General features: G+C 49.1%; 1 protein-coding gene across 1 annotated transcript; it reads right to left on the bottom strand.

Annotated features, from left to right (window-relative positions):
* Nucleotides 1-214: 214 nt before the first annotated feature.
* On the bottom strand, nt 215-3,309 carry LOC115331926. Its single transcript, XM_040498435.1, has 5 exons — nt 3,298-3,309; nt 2,925-3,188; nt 908-1,079; nt 681-764; nt 215-606 (listed from the first exon to the last, which is right to left on the bottom strand). Exons 1-5 carry the CDS (start codon nt 3,307-3,309, stop codon nt 215-217), a joined length of 924 nt encoding a protein of 307 aa, XP_040354369.1.
* Nucleotides 3,310-19,687: the final 16,378 nt, after the last annotated feature.

The following is a 19,687-nucleotide window of genomic DNA, read 5'->3' as shown; positions in this document are numbered from 1 at the left end:
CGCTAAGATAACTCTCGCAAACTGCTTTCATTTCTTCCTAGGACCGATAGTTTCACATTTGTCCACTCGCAGCTTTCTATTCGCAATTGTAACAAACTACCGCGCTCAATAATAAGCATATATCATATTTAAAGCGTTTGGGAAGTACCTGCCCCCTTTTCCGGCTTATTTGACATTTTAGAAGTTCCGTGATTTTTTTTATTTTTTTTATTTTTTAGCTAAAGCAATACAGTAAGTGTAAGCCCCCCACCCCCCTCTCCCCCCTAATGTAAGCCCCAACCCCTCCCCCTAAGAAGCTAGCGTCAGAGGGGAGGTATAGGCTGTCTGCTTCCACGTGTGGCTCTGGCAGCTCCGTGGGACACTCTTCAACAGACTCTTCCTGGCCTGCACTGGGCAGCTCATTGTTTATTGTTGGCAGCTGTGGTGGGTCCGGTGGTGGAGCTGGTTGTCTGCGCACTGGCGGCTGCGGCGACAGAGTCAGCCCTTCAGGCAACATCCAATCCAATGGAGCCTGGGGGACATGATTTGGTGAGGAGCATCGTGGTGTCACGAGGACAGGATTCGTTTGGGACTTTCGTGATGAGGTCTTCAAGGTGACTTGTATGCCTGTGCCATCATAACGTGTTACAACGATCTGAACAATGCTGCCTTCTGTGAAATTTCTTCTTGCAGATACATACCTCGATTTCTGTAGATGCTCGAGGTCTGCGTAGCAGCGTTCCGAAGGTCAGGTTGAGCCTGTTTGGCATTACTGATGGAGGGGGCTGTTCACAGCAGAGGAAATAAAGTGTCTTTCAAAACAAAATCATCCTTGGCTCATGTAATCAGCAATAGACTAGATTACCCTAATTTGGCAGAATTCAGTACTAAAATATGTCAGCCGAGTAGTTTCAATTGGCGCACATACCTGAGCTCGAACAAGGTTCTTCGATGCCAGCATTTGCATCATGCATTGGTTCATATCCAGAGTCAGGACCTTGCTCAGTGTCGTCACCAGAAGGGGTTGACGATGTGCTGACTTCTTCAGCGATGAGTGTGGCCTTTGCTTGTGCCGGTGCCTCCAGCAATTCAGCAATTATCTATAAATGATAGGCATAAAAACTTACAACATGCAAACAAACACACTGTCAATATGCTGCTAACACCCAGGTTCTGCTCAAATGAGGGTGACTGGCCCAAGCCCTTATCTTCGTTAGGCTCATGTCACTCTGTGTACCCTCCTCATCTTGACTTTGCTTGAACTGGTAAGCAAATCACACCGTCAAGTGCACAGTCATGAACACTAAGATGAAACGATCGAATGACGACCGAGGTTAATTAGTGGCCTTGCCTCGAGTCGAGAAATTGAACAACACTTGTAATAGCCTCTTGATTGGGGTGCAATTGTCATAAATGGCCAGCTGGTGTTCTTAGTGAACTTTATAAATAAACACCACATTCCACGAGATTAAGACAGAGTAACTCAGCAAAAGATTTCGCAGTGTTTATTTTTGTTCTAAATTGGCGCGCGTTTAGCAGCATCTATTTTTGGCACTAGAATTGATTTTTGCTGCAATTTAATTCCATACACCACCAGGTTTTTAGGCATTCTCAGCACTTGTCGACGTGAAGCATTACTGCGAGCATGTATTCAATGTATGGGAAGAACATAGACGAAACAAGATCTTATAAACCGGCACACTGTTTACAAAAAAGCCTGCATTTGCCCACACCAGGTGTGGGGACTGTGCGAACGCAGAAACCGAATTCACGTGAAGCCTCTGCGCCTGCGCAGTGCCGTCAAGAGTGCCACCGCAGGTGCGTGACGTCAGGGCCGCGTGTTGGTCTATAACTAAGATATCGTCATAGTAATCAGAAATATAAACAAGGGGCGGAAATATGTACCATAACAAGGTTCTCATTAAAAAAACTGCAGCACTCTTTTTCATTTATTTTCCGCAGTTGAGAGAAACTGCCTTCCAGGTTAACACTGAACAGATGAAGCGACAGCAGCTTGACCACCTCATCAGGGAGAGCAGACCAGAGAGGAAAATGAGTTTTCCAAAATAGAATGATGTATACAGGCACACTTTTCTAAATGGCGTGGCACTCATACTGTGAGTACCCTATTCCGAAATTCAACAGCATCTCCTTATGCGCCACAATGAAGAATAGCACATGCTCAAGATGCCGCGGAGTTTGCACATCCTGCTCAAGCTCGGAATGTACCCGCTGCAAACCAAAAGGAAGTACGTAGATCATCAATTAACCACATTCTCCCAGGAATGGTTCAGCTCGGTCCTATGTGCCTTTTTCAGGTAGCCCAAATCAAAATTAGATATTTATTGGTTTATGCCAAATTTCTCAAATTAAAATTAGCTGGCATTTATCAGTAGTAATAAAGATAAATACCAGCCTTCACAACTGAGCCAAAGGTGCCGGCGCAAGCTCGTAGCTTCAAAGCAAGTTTCTAGCAAATGAGCCCGAAAACCGAGTGCCATCGCCGCAGCTACTATACTCCGTTTCACCTTATGTTGTACCGCAACGGAGAGCTCACAGCGTAGGCAGCTGCCTACGCTGTGAGCTCGCAGGAAAGGCTACAAGCTCGAGCTTGTAGCCTTTCCTGCGGTACATCATAAGGTGAAACAGAGTATAGCTGCAGTCTCGCCATGTACACGATACCGACAGTGGAGCACCTGCGATTGGCGGCAACCTTTCGTCCGGCTAAGGGCACGATAGCGAACACGGATATAGTACACACTTACCCTGCGCGACGCTGTTAGCGAAAACGCGATCTCGGCGTTTCTCCGCGCTCGTCCTCAAAGGCGAGTTAGCAGGCTTGCGCTAACAGCGTCGCGCAATGTACTACGCTAATCTCACGACCACTCGCATTCGTGCTTTCCTCTCAGAAACAAGCAGAAAAATATTTCAGTAGCTGCGCTCACCTCTTTCCGTCGCCGTTTTTCCACGGCGCCGCTGTGCCGCTCTCGCTTGCGTTTTCGCGTGAAGAGCGATGGCACCACGCCAGGCTTCAAATAGGCCTGTTGTACAGGCAAGCCCAGACTTTGCAGTAACTTCGGGCTCGTCTTGTAGTCCTCGTCTTCGAAGTGCTCCGTGCAAAGACAATCGCCTTTGGCGGGCTTCCATGTTGGCTGGGAAGGACGGGCCGCGCGAATCCGCAGCTTCCGCAACGTGGGCTCACTCGGAAACTTGTGCGCAGGCCTGCCGCTGTAACATACGCTGTTCGAGCAGTCTTGTGCAGCGCAGTACCGCGGCATAATTATTAAAGAAACTGGATCAGAATGAGGAACACTCGGCGCGGTTCTCCATTAGGACTGCAGCGGGACAACCGAGTCTGCCAAGGAGCGAGAGGTCTGTGACGTCAGTTCCGCTAGGGCTCCTCCGCGGTGGCGTCAATCGCACCGGCGGCTTCCGGCCGACGGATTGCTCGAACGCGGCTCTTCAATCAAAGAAATATAATAATCCGATCACCATCCCTTGGTATGGTCTTGATTTTTAGGTATAGTAACGTCCCGGGCAGCTCGTCCGGGGCTTATTTTGAAAAGTTCAGATATCGGTTCAGTATCCCTTTAAAGGACTAATGCATTAAGTGCAATAAAGCTGTCCCCACCTTATGACTATGGTGTCTCGAACGCGCCACTGAATTATGTGTTTTCCGCGTCTTAAAACGACATCCCTTGATTTCCGCCTTATGACGTCATAGACGTGTCACGTGGCGGCCCGCAATGTCGGTGGTGTCACTCCTTAAAAGAATTGTCAATGAGTTTTCATTGAGTTTCTAATGTACTCTAAAATAATACATTAGGAGCTCAATTGAAACTCATCGATTATTTTTGTAAGGGACAACAGTGGTAGCGGATGTAGCGGACGCCTATTCTGCCGCAGGTCGCTTCCGTCTTGACAGTCTGGGAACGTTCGGCAGCCATGGGAGTCGGGACGCCGCGATGACAGCGACGCTTGAGTTCGGAACGCAGAATACGTTCTATAGCCCGAACCCGGCCATTTTCGTCACCCAACCGGGGCCGAAAGTCGATGAGCCGAATGATGACGCGGTGCTCGTCTTCTCACTGATTGGTCACCGGTGCCAGCAGAAGGAGTTTGAGTGAATCCGCTTTATTTCCAGCCGGGGAAAAAAAACAAAAAAACAGATACATCGCGTGTTCAGACATACAGCGGCGCTCTGCTCCGTGAAACGAGAGCGGGCTTCCACAGAGAAAGAGCGCGAGAGAGAGCGAGCGACAGTAAGCAGAAAGAGAACAAAAATGCAGACGCTCCCTTGGGCGTGCTCACTTCATCGTAACGGTATCAACTAGGGTGCCTCAATGTCCTTCTGTTTAGGGTGATGCCACCCTTTGTAGTACCAGATGCCGACAGCACGCGCTCACGGGCAAAATACAAAGAAATCGACGAAAACAAAATGTCGCCATAGCACAGTCAGCGCCACAAGCGCGTGCAGGGACACGCTCTTTCACGCGCTTCTCAACAAAAAATAAAAATAAACGTGTGTGACAAAATGGCGAGATGCCACCACCCTAAGCAAAGCGCGCATGAAGGCACCCTAGTATCAACGGGTTAGAGCCACACTTGTGCCTATCTCAAACACGTGGCACGAGCAAACTTGAACATTCTTTCGAGCAACCAAATCCTGTTGCTTGCTGGAAAAAAAAAATGCGGACGCTCCATTAGGCGTTTTCAGTTCATTGAAACGGTAGCAACGGGTTAGAGCGACAGTAAGCAGAGAGAGAAAGAAATGCGGACGCTCCGTTAGGCGTGCTCGCTTCATCGTAACGGTAGCAACGGGTTGAAGTTTATGTTCGAGCCTTTGGTTCCCTTTGGTCAGAAGCTACAGCGCCAGTGCTTTGCTCGGCGCTGCCGCGTTTAGTTCATCATTGTTCGCCGCGCGCTTCGTCTGCTGCGTCTCACACTCCGACAGGCCTGCGAGAAAGTCGCATTTCCATTGCCACCTCGGAAGATGTCACCCAGCTACCATTCGCGCCATCCAATCTCCACACGTGTACATATAGATCTCCACACTGCCTTTGCCACGCTATACTTCGTTTCAGCTTCGGTCCAGACGCAGCCGATGCTACAAGCGCGAGCATGTGGCCCAGAACAGTGCTTGCACTGCACCAGCGCGCGTGCTTGGCAGGGATGCTGAAAGCCCGGAGCTCGCGCTTGTAGCTTTGGCTGGCTCTGGACCGAAGCTGAAACGAAGTATAGTATCAAACAGCCGACTTTTTCCACGAAATTTCTACGCCCAACCGCCAGAATCGCGACATCCGACAGCAGGACACTCCTATTCCTGAGTCGTCATCTTTTGCCACTTCGGGGCGGCGTTCCAGACAATGTACTTAAAACATTAAAAAAAATATATAAATTAAAAGTTTTGGCGAATGGCAATTGTGTTGCATATACTCTCAGAAAGGGGGGGGGGGGGGGGGGGGGGGGTGTAGCACTTACACCGCTCGTCCCATACATAACTGTCCAAAAGCTACAGTTCAACGTTTAGTCCACTGACATCGAACCTACGATACCAACTTTCGCAAGCGGCTCGATAGTCGAGTAATACAATTCATTAAAATCGCTAATGTACGCATTAGATACTGTAGAAAAATACTCAAGGTTTGGTTGGCCCTGCTGGAAAACCTCATTCTTTTTTCTTCTTTTTTTTGTAGTTTTTGATACGTAGATTAGCTAGTATTTAGTAAGCTATGTCACACAGATATCAAGCCGTTCCTAAACGTTGGTGTCGTCAGTTCCACGTCAATGGACTAAACGCCGAAATGTAGTTTTGGGGGGTTATATATACGACAAGCGGTGTAACTACTACACCCTCTGTTTATTAGAGTGTACGTGAAACGTTCTAGGAGCACAAACGTTTAGCGATACTCCCAGTTTCCAGACGCCCACGTTCACGGCGCTTTTAATCAGATAGTATAACGCGCACCATTTGTACACTTGATCGTTGTTCCTAGAAAGAAGCGGTACTATAGTCGGTGACAGGTCAAGAAGGAAGTGGAAGCCCCTCCCACCTCTTTCCACCATAGCAGAGCGAATGCTGAGGAGGAGGCGACCTCCTCTCCACCGTCCCCTCTGCTAAAGTGGGAAGAGGTGGGCGGAGCTTCCACTTCCTTCTTCACCTGTCACCGACTATAGCCCTAATCGGACTGATAAACCTAATGAAAAGAAGTTTAGGACGCAAACGAGATGGCCTCGGAGTGCTTTTACTACGATAAACCTGGAGATATTCCAGAGCGTTCCACACTCTCGAGCTCCTCTCCCTCGGTGCGCTCAGGTGGCCGAGCCAACACCACCTAGACAGAAGGCCTCCGCACGGTTTCTTCTTCCTCTATGAAACGTCATCACAGTCGGATCGCGCTCGGTCGGCTATTGGATCCGAGCCCGACCTTCGACGCGCTGATTGGCCACGAGCCGCAGCCGAACACTGACGCAGCACTCGTGCCCAATCTCTCGCCTCGATCGATCTGACTATAATGACGCGTGTGGAGGCCTTCTGTCCAGGTGGTGTTGGCCGAGCTCCTCCTCGCGTACACCTCTGGTCACATTACCTCCTTGTTAACCAATCAGCGTCGATCACTTATCTCCTCCTCTCCCACCCCTCAACCAATCGGTGTCGAGACTCGCGGCTTGTCTTTTATCCAGGCTTCACTTCTGAACGTCACGAAATGCCAAACATCTAACCAAAAAACGTGCCACGTTTAAACAAAAAAACAAAAAAGAAAACACAAATGCGTGACGAGTTTTATATGACTCCTCTCTCACACCGCATGTAGATTAAACTCTCGACGGATCACCTAGCGGCTTGCCTCATTACCCCACTTTTTTTCTTTCCGGTGAACCGCAGAGGTGCCGTGCAAACACGCCACTAAGTACACACGAAGTGTCCCAGCAGAGGTGCGCTCCCCCATCCGGCCGTTCACGATGTCCGCGACCCAGATTCCAGCGGAGCGGGGCAGGGCTTTCGTTTTTCATCCGCTCTCGGTCGGCATTCTTCTTCCTCGTGGCGCGGCCGTATGCGTAATCCTTTTAGGCTGGGCCCTGCACCTCTCGGATAACGGGGCCGGAGTGCTGGGTTTTCTGCGTCCCCTACAGGTGGCCAACGGGGGCCGCGAATTGAACACTCGCTAACAGCTTCCGGGGATACAGAGGAGTACGTTTGCCGACTATACTTGGGAATTAGGCTGCTGATTTATGCGACTTTGACAAAAGACAAATCGTGATGGCCCGATGGCTCAAGACAGCTGTCTAGGAAACTGTAAGGCTCGTCGGGTGTTAGCGAGCTGCCTTCGTTAGTACTTATATTAGTTGAATGACGTTGAAACTGTTAGTCGCTACCCGTTCACGCCTCATCACAGAATCTAGACGTCGAAAGCTTTCCCGCTTGTTGAGTCAAAATAGGCGGCTTCCTGTGGCTCAACCGACAGCTAGATACAATGTAGGTCAAATTACGAGTCTTTCTGAGCACACACTTTATTGGGCTTCGTAGTATATGCGTGGTACTCTGAAGCAGACGACCCTTGTGACTGTTGTGTGTGCGAATGGTGGGTCAACACAGTATTAAATAGGTGGTCATAATGTTTTCGCTGATCAGTGCCATGGACACCGCACGCAGCTGCCAGGTAAAGTCCTCTCCTCGTCTTTGTTGCAACCGGTACCACCAGATGACCCTTCGATAAGCGACTAGTGGTACCCTGTACCGGGTCCGGTTTCCCAATCTTCTCTGTAAACTACATGCTTCCTTCCTTGTTTTTCTTTCTTCTTTTTTTGAAAAGGGGGGGGGGGGGGGCGCATTAGGCAAAACTTGGCACTTGCACTGCGCCTGTTGCTTAGACACTGCTTCGCAACTGTCTCTAGTTTCGTGCCTCAACGGCGGCCAGAGCAGTCTTACGAACTTCTTGAAGCGGAGAGATTTATGGCGCGGTGTTCAAGCCAAAGTCCGTCGAGGTAAGAGCAGATGCGCCGAGGGAAAAAGTCCATGTACCCGGGTGCCACGGCAACGAGTCACTTTATTTATACCCTCAGTTACGCCATCTGGCCGGCGGAGACGCTGTCGACATAGGTATGCTCGGGCGCGCGCCAACAGGACTTTATCTGGTTTATCGATCGCGTCGCAGCGTTCGACGTGCTCTGTGTTCTCGCCTAAAGAGTACCTTACACCCTTGTCCTTACTCACTCCAACCCGAGTCCCAGTCACGCGCCTGACGTAGCACTCGCGTCCGATTCGAGCCCCGCGTTGGCCGCTCGTAGGTGACGTCAAAAATCCAGCGATGCGGCCTCGTTATCTAGGAGGAGTAGCATGGGTAGCGCTCGCCCCTTCGCGCAGAACGCAGCCTTCTTTATGCGGGTGCAGCCTGGGCCTTGCGGCTCCCGCGGCATGCCCGGGCTCGATCTTGCCCCGCGATAGCGCCGAAAAGCGGTCCGAGGTTGCGCAAGGCCCTGATCCGAGCGTGATTAACCGGACTCCTTCGCTTTCGTTTCCGTGTGCGGACCTCCTCCGAGAAACCGAGCGACGTTGATTGCCAGCTGCGGCAAGAAGGCTGGACGTTGGCTGGACCCTCTAAAGCCGATCACTCTTTGTGAGGGCTCCCTGCATGCTTGACGAGGAACGAGCGGGCCTACACCCTGCGTGAATCTCCGAATTATCGCCCTCCCGGCGCAGCTGACTTTTAACCAACGTTTAGCTCTCTTGGCGCGTCGAATCTCTCGACTCGATGAATCTCTTGACTCGATGAAACTCTCGACTCGACGAATCTCTCGACTCGACGAATCTCTTCACTCGATGATACTCTCGACTCAACGTATCTCTTCACTCCTCGGACCTTTTGGCCTATTTTAGATCTCTCGACACGTTGGATTCTTTTTTTTTTTTTTAACTGGGCTGTCACTTGAATGTTGGATCTCTTACTCGTTGGGTCTCTTGACCAGAAACACCCCTCCCCTTCCTCAACGGCTCATACACAAGCGGAGATTGTCTTCAGAGTACACCGTTTCAAGAGGGCACCGACGCAGACGCTGTCTGCGTGTTTGTTCCAAGCAAGACGGTCCCGTCATGTTCGTCATATAAGAACTCTCTGCAGACATGTTCGCAGCCTACATACGCGCGGAGCAAACGGGCTTCGAAAATGCGTGAGTCATGTCCGCACGTAATTCGCTCAGCGTGTCTCTAGCAAACACCGCGATCGATGTATGAGCAGCGTCTTAAAAGCTGGTTCGGACATTTGCGGCCGAGTATGGCCGAATGCGCTACGGCTCCTCGCGCTACACTACGACACGTCGTGAGCAGTCACAAGTGGCCGCGACGCGGCGGGTCACAGACAAAAAAACCAGCCCTTAGTCTTAGGCAATTAAGGGTGGGCTCGTGGTAAGAACCTTCAGGGTCTCGTCTGACCGTAACGAAGATAGGGAGTTTTAGTAGACCGTGTTTCCCCCTCCGCTAAGCCCCTTCGCTACCCGGAACTCTACAGCCAAGGCCATCGGCGCGCAGGCGGAGTGGCGGTTTTTCCGTAGCGGAGGGTTAGCGGAGGGGGAAACACGGTCTACTAAAACTCCCTAATGACGAACACTTTTCGCAGTCCCGTGATTTACACTTTGTTAGCTCTTTCTTTTCAGCGCAGATTGTTTTAGAGCGCTGGCTTTCACGAGAAGGGCGACACGCTACGTTCGACCGACACGCGAGTCAAGGTCATGTAAGCGGTATAGCCTGAATGTGGCTAAAGTATGGCCCACGTGACCACGACGTCGGGGCGTCACGCGACGTCACGCAATTCCGTGACGTCAGGCGGAGCAGTGAGTTCGTGTGACGTCACAATCGTTGTGCTCGGTTGAGCGGCACCAGCTGGTCACAGATGACCATGTTTGTGATTACACGGCATTCGCTCTCAGAAATGCCCGCGTTTACACGTTACCGCTGTGCGCTCGTGGGATACAAATTAATTATTTTCCCTTAGTCACCTTCGCAGGTGGCTTGAATTGTCACGCAATCCAAGTACACACACAAAACAAGTAGGTGCCTCATCCCTCTTTCCACTGATAACACAAAACGCTCGTTCACCTCATTGGCTAAACGTATTAACATAATACCTATGACTGGTGTTTCCATTGAGCGCGAAGCAATACACGTAAAGGAATTTGAAATGCGGCTTTTTTGTGTGTTACTTTTTAATATCGACAAAAAAATCTTTTATTGGGTCTTTGGTTGAAGCAAACTGGGCACGGATTTCCCAACGTCCGGGGAACATGCGTGCGCGTGTGACTGGGATACTTGGAAAACGTCCCGGGATTCGTAGAAGAATGAAACCAGGTAACAAAACTACTTCCTGAGAAAAAAAAAAAGCAATCAAACAAACACGGCAGATTTGTATGGTACTCATTGAAAGTAATCAAACTACTTGTAATATATTACTTTATGAAGTAATTTTGTAGTAATATGATTAAAATTTGATTACTAAATAATCGCAAGTGTAGTCTGATCACTCTTGGAAGTACGCGTATTGCAATTACTTGGAACCGTCAGCACTAAGCCTTTGTTATCTAAGAGGTGTTGCGCGGCGCCTCCTCCTCTCTGACTCGGCGCCAGCTGTGCGCGTGACTTTGCCGAAAACGAAAGGGCTCGTCTTGACGAAAACCCGGCGGTGTCTGTCAGTTTGTCAACGCCGAAGAGAGGGGGAGAGGTTGATGCATACTCACGTCAGCGCTTCGTGTCAATGGGAGCGTCGCACGCGACAACTGACAAAGGAAAGACACCGCCGGGTTTTCGCCAAAACAACCGTTCTAAAGCTAACAAATTAAAAAAAAAAATCGGTGGTTTTTTTAGCCCCAGTGATCTCTAAAGCCAAGGTCACGCTGCTTATAAATGATACCAACGACAGTTGGCATACAGATTCGAAAACGAGTCACCGCGAGATCCGTGCTTCGAATGCCGTGTGGCAATGAGTTCAAGGAGAAACTTGGCCTGCGGCATTCGAACCATGGACATTGCGGTGAGACGTGTTTGCAGACTGGCTTTTGTATGATGTATGAGCAGTGTGAATCCGGCTTAATACTGTCAATTTATCTGAGAATCAAAAGCATCACTTTTTTTTTAATTGAGCTGACCACGAACATTACTATAAAATTCTTGCAGGTGAAATATTTGAGAATAAATATCGTACAAAGTCATCTTTAGTTAATCCGGCGAATAAGAAGCAATGAGAAAATGAGAAGGAGGCCCAGCGTATGTGTGCGAATTCAAATGAATGTTTGGAAGTAGAGGGTACATTGGGCGTTCTCTGGGACTTGGTCAGCATGGTGATATATTTTCTCATATTGATCTGACTGTCGTCGTAGTAATTTCCAGAGAAATAATAAAAAAAGGTGACACAGAGTTGCTAAAAACACCTGCTCAATCTACAAGCAAAAAGAAAAAAAAGAACCCTGTTGTGAATGAGGCAAAAACAAAATAAAATAAAGAGTAAAATATTCCTTGGAACTTCTGTCCCTTTTCTTTATACCTCCTCCTCTGGCAACTTTCCTTGTCTGTCTCTTTACGGTCAATAGCAATTGCATCCACGCCTGCGTGTCGTATGTTGTCTTTCAACATCATGGCTGCCTTCGATAAAAGGTGTGTTCTCAATATGAGAGGAGTCATTCGAGGAAATTCTAATGTCCGGGCAATCTTAAACAAAGGATCGACGCCATGTCTTAGCTTGAAGTTTGTATACTTGAGGAGATGCCAGATAAAGAGCTCTGCCTATCCGCTGATTCTTCGCGGATATCCGCGGATATCCGTAGTAAACTGGCGGATTCGGATAAAAATGAATCAGATTTGGTGGACTGCGGATCGGATACGGATGCCAGGGGCTGCGGATATGGATCGGATGCGGATATCCGCGCGTCCGGATCCATCTTTGCCGAGGGGGCCCCTAAACGTGCGCGACCGTACAATGCAGAGTGAACAAGTGAGTGATACAATGAAGTGCGTCATCGAATGTATTGCGGGGGTAAACATACCCTCTTAGATAAAAGGTACCAATCGGGGAGGAAATTGTTCTTTACGTCAATGCGCATTTGTATATTACCGAAGATCGCTTAAGGACATCCTATTTCGCCAAAAATGTTGTCCCTCGAAAAAGTAAAGAACACAGAACTATCAGTTGTCCCGGAAAGTTTGTTCTTGTTGGGCAGAGAAAGGAGAATAAGCCTGCAAGTGGGCTTCGGCTACGAGTATATACTGAGGAGACTGCATTCGATCCTCTGGAGTGGGGAACTTCCGCCAGCACGAGTTTCCGGACCTCAGGCCAGATTCACGAAACGATCTTACGCCAAAAATGTGCGTAAGACAAAACTTAAGAACAAATCCGTATTCACGAAACGAAATTTTCGTAAGTTTTGCGCAGGTTGCGACGAAATCCTACGACAGCTCCGAAGCTGTCTTACGCACTTCTTACGATCAAATCAGCATGGCCGACAGCGTCGCTCAGTTGGTCGCGACAACCAACGGATGTTTATTTTTCTACGTGCGCTTCTCACGCGTCCCGACTTCAAACAGCAAGAAACAAGTAAAAAGTACTTGAAACAGACCACGACGAACGAACAAGAACGCTGGATCCACAGACACCCGGGAAAAACTCCAAGGGCCACGAGTACGGACTCCGACCGATCGGCAGATAGGCCTAGCAGGCACTCCGACTCGGCGCAGCGATGATCTGACGGTCCTTGGCGAAGACCGTCTGCCCACGACCGGCTGGCGTGCTGGATGGAATATGCCCGCGCGACCCTTGTGAACCCTTCCCGTATATAGTTTGATCGCTGACCTCAATTCTAGATTAAGAGGTCAATCTCTTCCTCTTGTCATCTCATTGTTTTCCGAGGCAACGGTGACGAACGCTGTCGTCGAAAAGGTGCTCTCATCGATTCTATCTCTGTTTTGTGTGATATCAAGCTCAAATAAACGCCGTATGGATTACCTTCGCAACATGGTATGTACACTTTGTTATTAGTATTCCATTTTATTCTGACACGACTGCACCTCACAGTCGATCGCTGTAACAGTTCGTGGGTCGCAATGCCGGTCCAACCTTTCTTCGCCGGGTGTCACGTCAGCATCGAGTTGCAATTGTAAAGGATCGGACCCGAAGCGCTTATCAATTCGCGGTCCAACAGCGCAAATCCAGCACTTCGATCAAACGCGCGCGTCCGTTCCGTAGTGTGAACAGGCATTTACGTGGCTCTTGCGTACACTGTCATAGTTCAAACGTATCTTTTGTAACGTCGGCTCGCTCCTGCATCTCCGAGGCCGCAAAAAACGCCGCGGCAATTTGTTCCCATCTACGTCGCTCTGCAAACGACTGCGGGCCGTCTTTTACCAACGATGACAGTTGTGTTGACTTGGTAGCGATCGAGCTCGTAGCAGTCAATGGGGATGGTTACGCATCCCGGCCTCGGCATTCCGGCGAGTTTAAATCGTGTTAGCGTCGACATATCACTGCACGGATACGAACCCCAGACCAGCGGTGGCAGAAAGGCCGCCTGTGTTTGTTATGAAAAATCCACGTGCTCCGAACGGCTCCGAACGGCTCCGAACAAATGCCGAGCTCTCCGATTGGTTGTTCGTGCTGCCGAAGACGCCGTCGCCATAGCAACAGCACCGGTAAGTTTTAGTTTTTCCGTACGACAACGTCGCTTTCCTCCTCTCACTTCAGAACGCGTTCGTGAATACCGATTTCTCCTCTTCTTACGATGTTCTTAACTTACGAACTTCTTAGCTAAGTTGTCGTAAACTAAGAAGCTCTTCGTGAATCTGGCCTCTCATTCTTGTAACGCAGTTCGTGCGTGCCATCCCAGCATATCAAGTGCACCACCGGAGAGAGACTTCTCATTAGAGAGTATTAATTTAATGGAGGCGAACCAGTCTAAATCTGTCTGAGTTGATGATATTCTGTTTCTTCTACACAACAACCTCGACAAGTGAAACGTCGCGTGTCTGTACGTTTTCTTTTTCTCGACAGTTGGCACTGACTCGTTTTAAGAACATGGTTCCGAGCATGCGGTTGAGGGTTCGGGATTAAAACTGAAACCCATAGGAGGTGTTGTCTTTATTGAATAGTGTGTTATTTTTCCAATGGTGTCCTCGCGCCTTACCACAAAGACACGAGTATTTTGCTGCGGCGAGTGAGCGCCCTTCCTCTCCCACTTTTTTATTGTTCCGGCTAAATAAAACGACACAATGTTATTAGTCTGTCCTTTGTCGATTTTCATGCTTATAAAATATGCGCCTGCTTGGAGTGGGTTTTACCAAGCGAAAAGAAAAATAAATATAAATTTCCTCCCTTTTGAGCGCTTATACTGAACAGAGTGTCAGTGTCACGGACTCCCAAGACCATCTCATAACTGCGAGCACCTTTCGAGCGATGCAAAGTGTCTCTGGAAGGATGATCACTTATTGTATAACTACGATAAAACAGAATGCGATAAAATGACCTTCTCCGTATTCTTACATGAAGAGTTCTTTGTAGAAATATAAGCAGACGGCTTATACCATCCAAATGTTTTTAGGGGCAAAGCTGCTTAGGGTCTAGCCTTGTCCGGCGTCCGTGCTCACATCGATTGCACTGCCTCCGGGATCGGCCCACTTTTAAAAAAGAAAACGTACGCCCGCACGGGGGCGTACGTTTTCTTTGCATGCATTGGCTCAACTTTGCATGCATTGGCTCAACGTTTAAAGACGAGAGAGCGCTGCGGTCAAACGCTGAACTGCGTACATAACCACGATCCGTACCACACATTCTCTTTCTGACATGGACCGTTGACTTCAGCGGTGGAGATGCGTTCCCACGGCTTCTAGCGGATCCCAGCTGATCCGCTAGAAGAACCACTGGCTCTGCATTTCGACCATAAAGCAGTAATAATGAAGTCGAAACGCAACCCGGAACTCAGCACTGCCTATGAGCAATAAAAAAAAATCAGCACCATCAGCACTACCCATGAACAATAAAATCAGTATCATCAGCACCACCAGAGCTTCGCCCCAATCAACATCATTCACCACGTGGAGATGCGTCCATTTTTTGTTGTTGTTTTTTATGCTTGATATTATGATGTAAAATGAATGCCCGGATTGAGAGTCGGACGCGGTTCCGAATTTTGCGGATGGGGTTCGGATGCGGATACAAAGTCTGCGGATGCGGACCGCATCCGGATGATCAAACCGTTATGCGCGCAGGGCTCCACAGATTTAATATCACGAAACGGCGAAATTTTAAATATTTTCTCTTTGTACACAAACTGGTCAAGCGTATTAAACTTCACGCAACGTTTTTTTTTTAATGCTGTTAAGTACTTTGGCTTCATTATGCTTACAATGATAGCCTTATCAAGAGTTTCTAACGGTAAATTTTTTCAGGTAAGTTAACTTAGTAAGACTTAATTCGTGGATTATATCACGACCAATCAGACATAATAAAGCGAGCTTAGATCGTTCGACACTATAAAGACAGCACCGGGGTATCGCATAATCGGCACCACTTTTGCTGTTCACGCGCACTTCTCCTCGTATCAACGAGACGGCACGTAGACAGGAACAGATATATGGAGGCTATGAAACAGATTGCAATAACCCCTCCTTTCTCTTTTCCGGAGCGCAAATCGTCAAAACAAAATCTAAAAAAAAAGGAAAAAAAAAACGGGGACTCGGAAAGACTGAAAACACGGAGAAGAAACAAAGCCCATGACGGGCGAGGCCCGGCAACTCCCTGCATTTCACGTGTGCATATCGAACACAATCGACACCAGGCTATTACGAGGCGTCGAACGAGCCGCTCTAGCTTTCTCCCTTATTCACCCCCAGCACCATTATCGACGAGGAAACAACGCATACGACTCGATTCCAAAGCCCGTAACCACATCAACCCCAATGATACCGACCGCAGAAAAGGGCATCGCGTGTCTGCTCAGTTCGCGATTTAGAAAAATAACATATATACTAAAACCGAAATATTTCTTCTCAAAGCTTGACATGCTTCGCGCACCTTCGCACCTCCTATAGATGAGCCCTTAGCTGACAGTGCGATGGGAGCTATACGCGCTCGCCGGAACAATCAACCCCCTGCCTCCCTTTCATAACCTGGGCCCACTCTCAGCGCGCAGGTATAGGCGAGACCTTGATCACGTGTCGGGAGGCAGAAGCACGATTGGTCCAACTAGGGCGTAGCTTCCACCGCACTGTCAGGTTAGGAGTGATGTCGTCGAACGGAGCTGGTAACAGCGAAAGTCTCGTTCACGCCGCCCTCTCCCGACAAGCAGGGCAGAGTTTCGCTTATCACCCCCACGTTCATATATTCACGAGTGGAAAGAAGTAGGCCACTGCAGTCGGGCAGTTGGCCCTCCAAAGCGGTTTTCCTTTCTGCTTCCGATGGCTGCACGTCCGACCGGGGCGGGCCCCCGCCGCCGACTGACAGCCAGCGTCGTGATGGTGTTGCGTGAATTACGTGCCGCCGCGGCACGGCCCGAGCTCGCTCCATTAAAGTCAATACCGGGGGAAGGTCGAACTTCTGCCGCGCTTTCTCCTTCCAGCTGGCGAGGGTGAAGCCGCGCTGCCGCTCTCGTTTTGCGAATGCAAGGAGAACAGTTTTTTTTTTTTTTTCTCTCTTTTTGTCGAGAGGGATAACGGGAGGTTTTGTGAAGTAGGCGGGTGCGGCATGTTCTCAAAGTTCCGCGCTTCGATTTTTAGCATTATTATGTTTTGTCTTATCCCAGCCGAAACACGGCATCCCGACTCGTGTCCCGCGCCTGCAAGCAGGCGTGGCATGCACGTGGGAATAACTTTAGCGGGCTTGCAATTCCGCGTTTTCGTTGACACGAGCAAAGACGCGACGGCAGACATGTCACCTACGTTACATCACCGTACTGTGCCGGCGGTCTTTCCCACTTGTTCCTGTCAAGAAAAAAAAAAAAATTCCATGGTGCAAAAAGACCGCTTCTAAAAGTACGGGCGCTCAGCAACACCCTTATTTACCACAGCAGCCGCTGAGTTGACGCGAGTGCAAGCAATGTATTGGTCGCGCGCTGTCACGTGACTTAAGCCATCGACTATGCGGAGAGACACTGCAGGAGAGGAGGAGATGGGAGCGTGCTGTGACGTCAAAGCGCCGAGATCTGAATGGAAGAATAGGGGGTAGATGCAAAGGCTGTCTGCCTTCGCTATACCGCTACCGAGCTTCTCCCTCCAGTCAGAGCGAGCAAGATCATCGTCTGCCCCTCGCACAGGGTGTGGCGTTTGAACGCCGGACGCCGGCGTTCGACTTTCAGACGCCAGACGTTGCGCGATCAGCAGACGACGCTCTTCTTCGCTCTGATTGTAGTAAGAGAGCGAGTAGAGACAAGGGCAGCTAGCTAGCCCTTGTGTCTTCTCTGCCCACTCTCTCTCCATTCAGAGTTTAGCAGTTCGAGGTACACCGCACGCTCCCATCTTCCCCACTCCTTTAGTGTCTCCCTGTATAATCAGAAACATTTCTCTCATAAGCAAACGTCTTTACGTGGCTAACGTTTTGAGCAGATGGGAATCGCGGAAGAACGGATCAATGGATAGGTGCAAAAGCGCCTATCCGTTCGAGCGTCAGTCATTCATGCGAATGTTGACTATATCCGAAGGAGAGAAAGATGCACGCTACAAACCGAACTTCCGACAAGAAAAGTATATGGGACGCATGTTCGGTGATATTGACTTCATTTTATAGATAACAATATAGAAAAGCAGAAAAGCGGTCTTGTGCGAATTTGTTTTGAAAACGATTAAAGTCTCTTTTACAGGTGCACCGGGTTCTTACCACTGCACTGTCACTTGCGAAATGCAAAAGCACAAGTTATTTTTAACGTGAAACGTTATTTGGTTGGTTGTTCCGGACTTTGTGAAGTCGTGGTCTGTGACCTCCCACAATGCAACGCGCGCAGTGTTGCATGCAGAGATTTTCCGTGCACGTGACGTCGATTTCCCCGCTAAATTTAGCGGGGTAATTGACGTCACGTGACCTGATATGACGTGACCTATACGGCAATCTAGTTTCTCCTCTAAATTTAGCGGGAAAATTAACGTCACGTGACCTACACACAAATTCAGTTTCTCCGTTAAATTTAGCGGGGAAATTGACGTCACATGGCCCGATGTCACGTCATGCTAGAACGTTTTATGTATACAATACAATCGCCTAAAACTTTGCCATACAAGTGTTTTATTCGAGTTGTGAGTATTATTACAAGTCAAGCAGGTCGAAGGCGAGGTTGGAATATAAATAAAAATGACGAAATATCGAGACATGAATCGGTCTCAGTCGTAAGTCCATCTGTCCCTGACCCGGGGTTTACGTCACGATAGATTCAAGAATTTAAACACTAAGTGATTTACGTTTGGTGCTGACTGTACGTATAACAAGTTGTCTGCTTATATCCGCTAATATGCATACAAAGCTTATATATTTTATTTATCGTTAGTGCTGACTGCATAACAAGTTAGAGCACATAATTCGGTCAGCTTTTTTATGTATGCGTAAAGCGGGTTTCAACTTTTGGGACTCTTCTTAAAATCAGACGCACTCACGCACGAAAGGAAATATCAATTTTTGTGTTACGCGTGAGTGAGTTGTACGCATTTTATGCTCAGGAGATATGTTGTACGTATTATCTAGCAAAATATCTTATACACACTTTGTCTTTAGGAAATGTTTAGTACAAAATTTTCTATTTGCTTTATATGCCATTATGAAGGGTGGTAAAGGGTCGCTGCATCGTATTTTACATAGACAACTTTCATTTTTGATTGGCTTATCAGGCAATGTGAGGTTAACAGCCTCATGAGTTCAAACCATAGTTCGCAACTTAAATCACGCGAAAACCACGCACATTGTGTTCCAAAGTGCAGCACGGACTGGACACAGTCTCAGAACACACCGTTGTATAGGCCCATACGCACATTCGCGTTTGAACGCGTTTGAGTGCGTTGCGGCGTCCTTGCGCCCAGGAGCGGTCGCTTGCGGTGCGACGCGCGCCTACCCGCAACGCTCCGTAGCGCGTCGCAAGCGAGTAGAGACTCGTTCAACTTTCTGAAGCGTTGCGGTGCGTTCGACCAATCAGCAGCCGAAAGAGGAGAGGGGGTGACGTGTTCGCTCGCCCCACCCGGCCGACTCGGCGAGACGTATCCGGTTCTCCGCCCGCAGTGCTTGCTTTTTCGTTTTGGGGAGTGGTGGGGACTGTATTTTCCAAGGCTGCGATGGTTCAAGCTTGACAAAACGTCGGGGAAGCCGGCAGGATTGTACCAAGATCGAACACTTCGACGCTGTCGCTGTGCGCCGCCATGTTGCCTTGGATTTCGTTTACTATTGGTGAGCCGCTAGCGACGATAGCACGTTCTTATTGGCTCTTGACTGCGGTTGACTGCGTGTCAACGCAACTGTGCCTACACGTTTGGCGCAAGCGCTCTTCGCAACGCAACGCGTCCGCATGCCGCTATGGAACGCACCGCGCTCAAACGCGAATGTGCGTATGGGCCTTAAGAGATTGAAAGTCTCTGCCGGCTGGTCAGGGTTCGACGAGGCAAAACACAAGCCAATGCTCATTGCCGCACTTCAAATCGAGTAAAGGCCGCTAGCCGGAAGTCCCCGGCGGAAGGGACGTGCCACGAGACAGGTGCAACGGAGCT

This window comes from Ixodes scapularis, unplaced genomic scaffold, assembly GCF_016920785.2.
Source record: "Ixodes scapularis isolate PalLabHiFi unplaced genomic scaffold, ASM1692078v2 PGA_scaffold2__306_contigs__length_199485367, whole genome shotgun sequence".
Classification (NCBI taxonomy): Eukaryota; Metazoa; Arthropoda; class Arachnida; order Ixodida; family Ixodidae; genus Ixodes; species Ixodes scapularis.
The sequence above is the reverse complement of the archived record's forward strand: the minus strand, read 5'-3'. Positions and strand labels throughout refer to the sequence as shown.

What these genes read in the sequence shown, in the direction of transcription:
- LOC115331926 (XM_040498435.1), bottom strand. An exon ending in AAAAACGGCGACGGAAAGAG is followed by an intron (nt 1,080 to 2,924) that starts GTGAGCGCAGCT and finishes TATCATTTATAG; the next exon opens with ATAATTGCTGAATTGCTGGA. An exon ending in GAGCATCTACAGAAATCGAG is followed by an intron (nt 607 to 680) that starts GTATGTATCTGC and finishes ATGATGGCACAG; the next exon opens with GCATACAAGTCACCTTGAAG.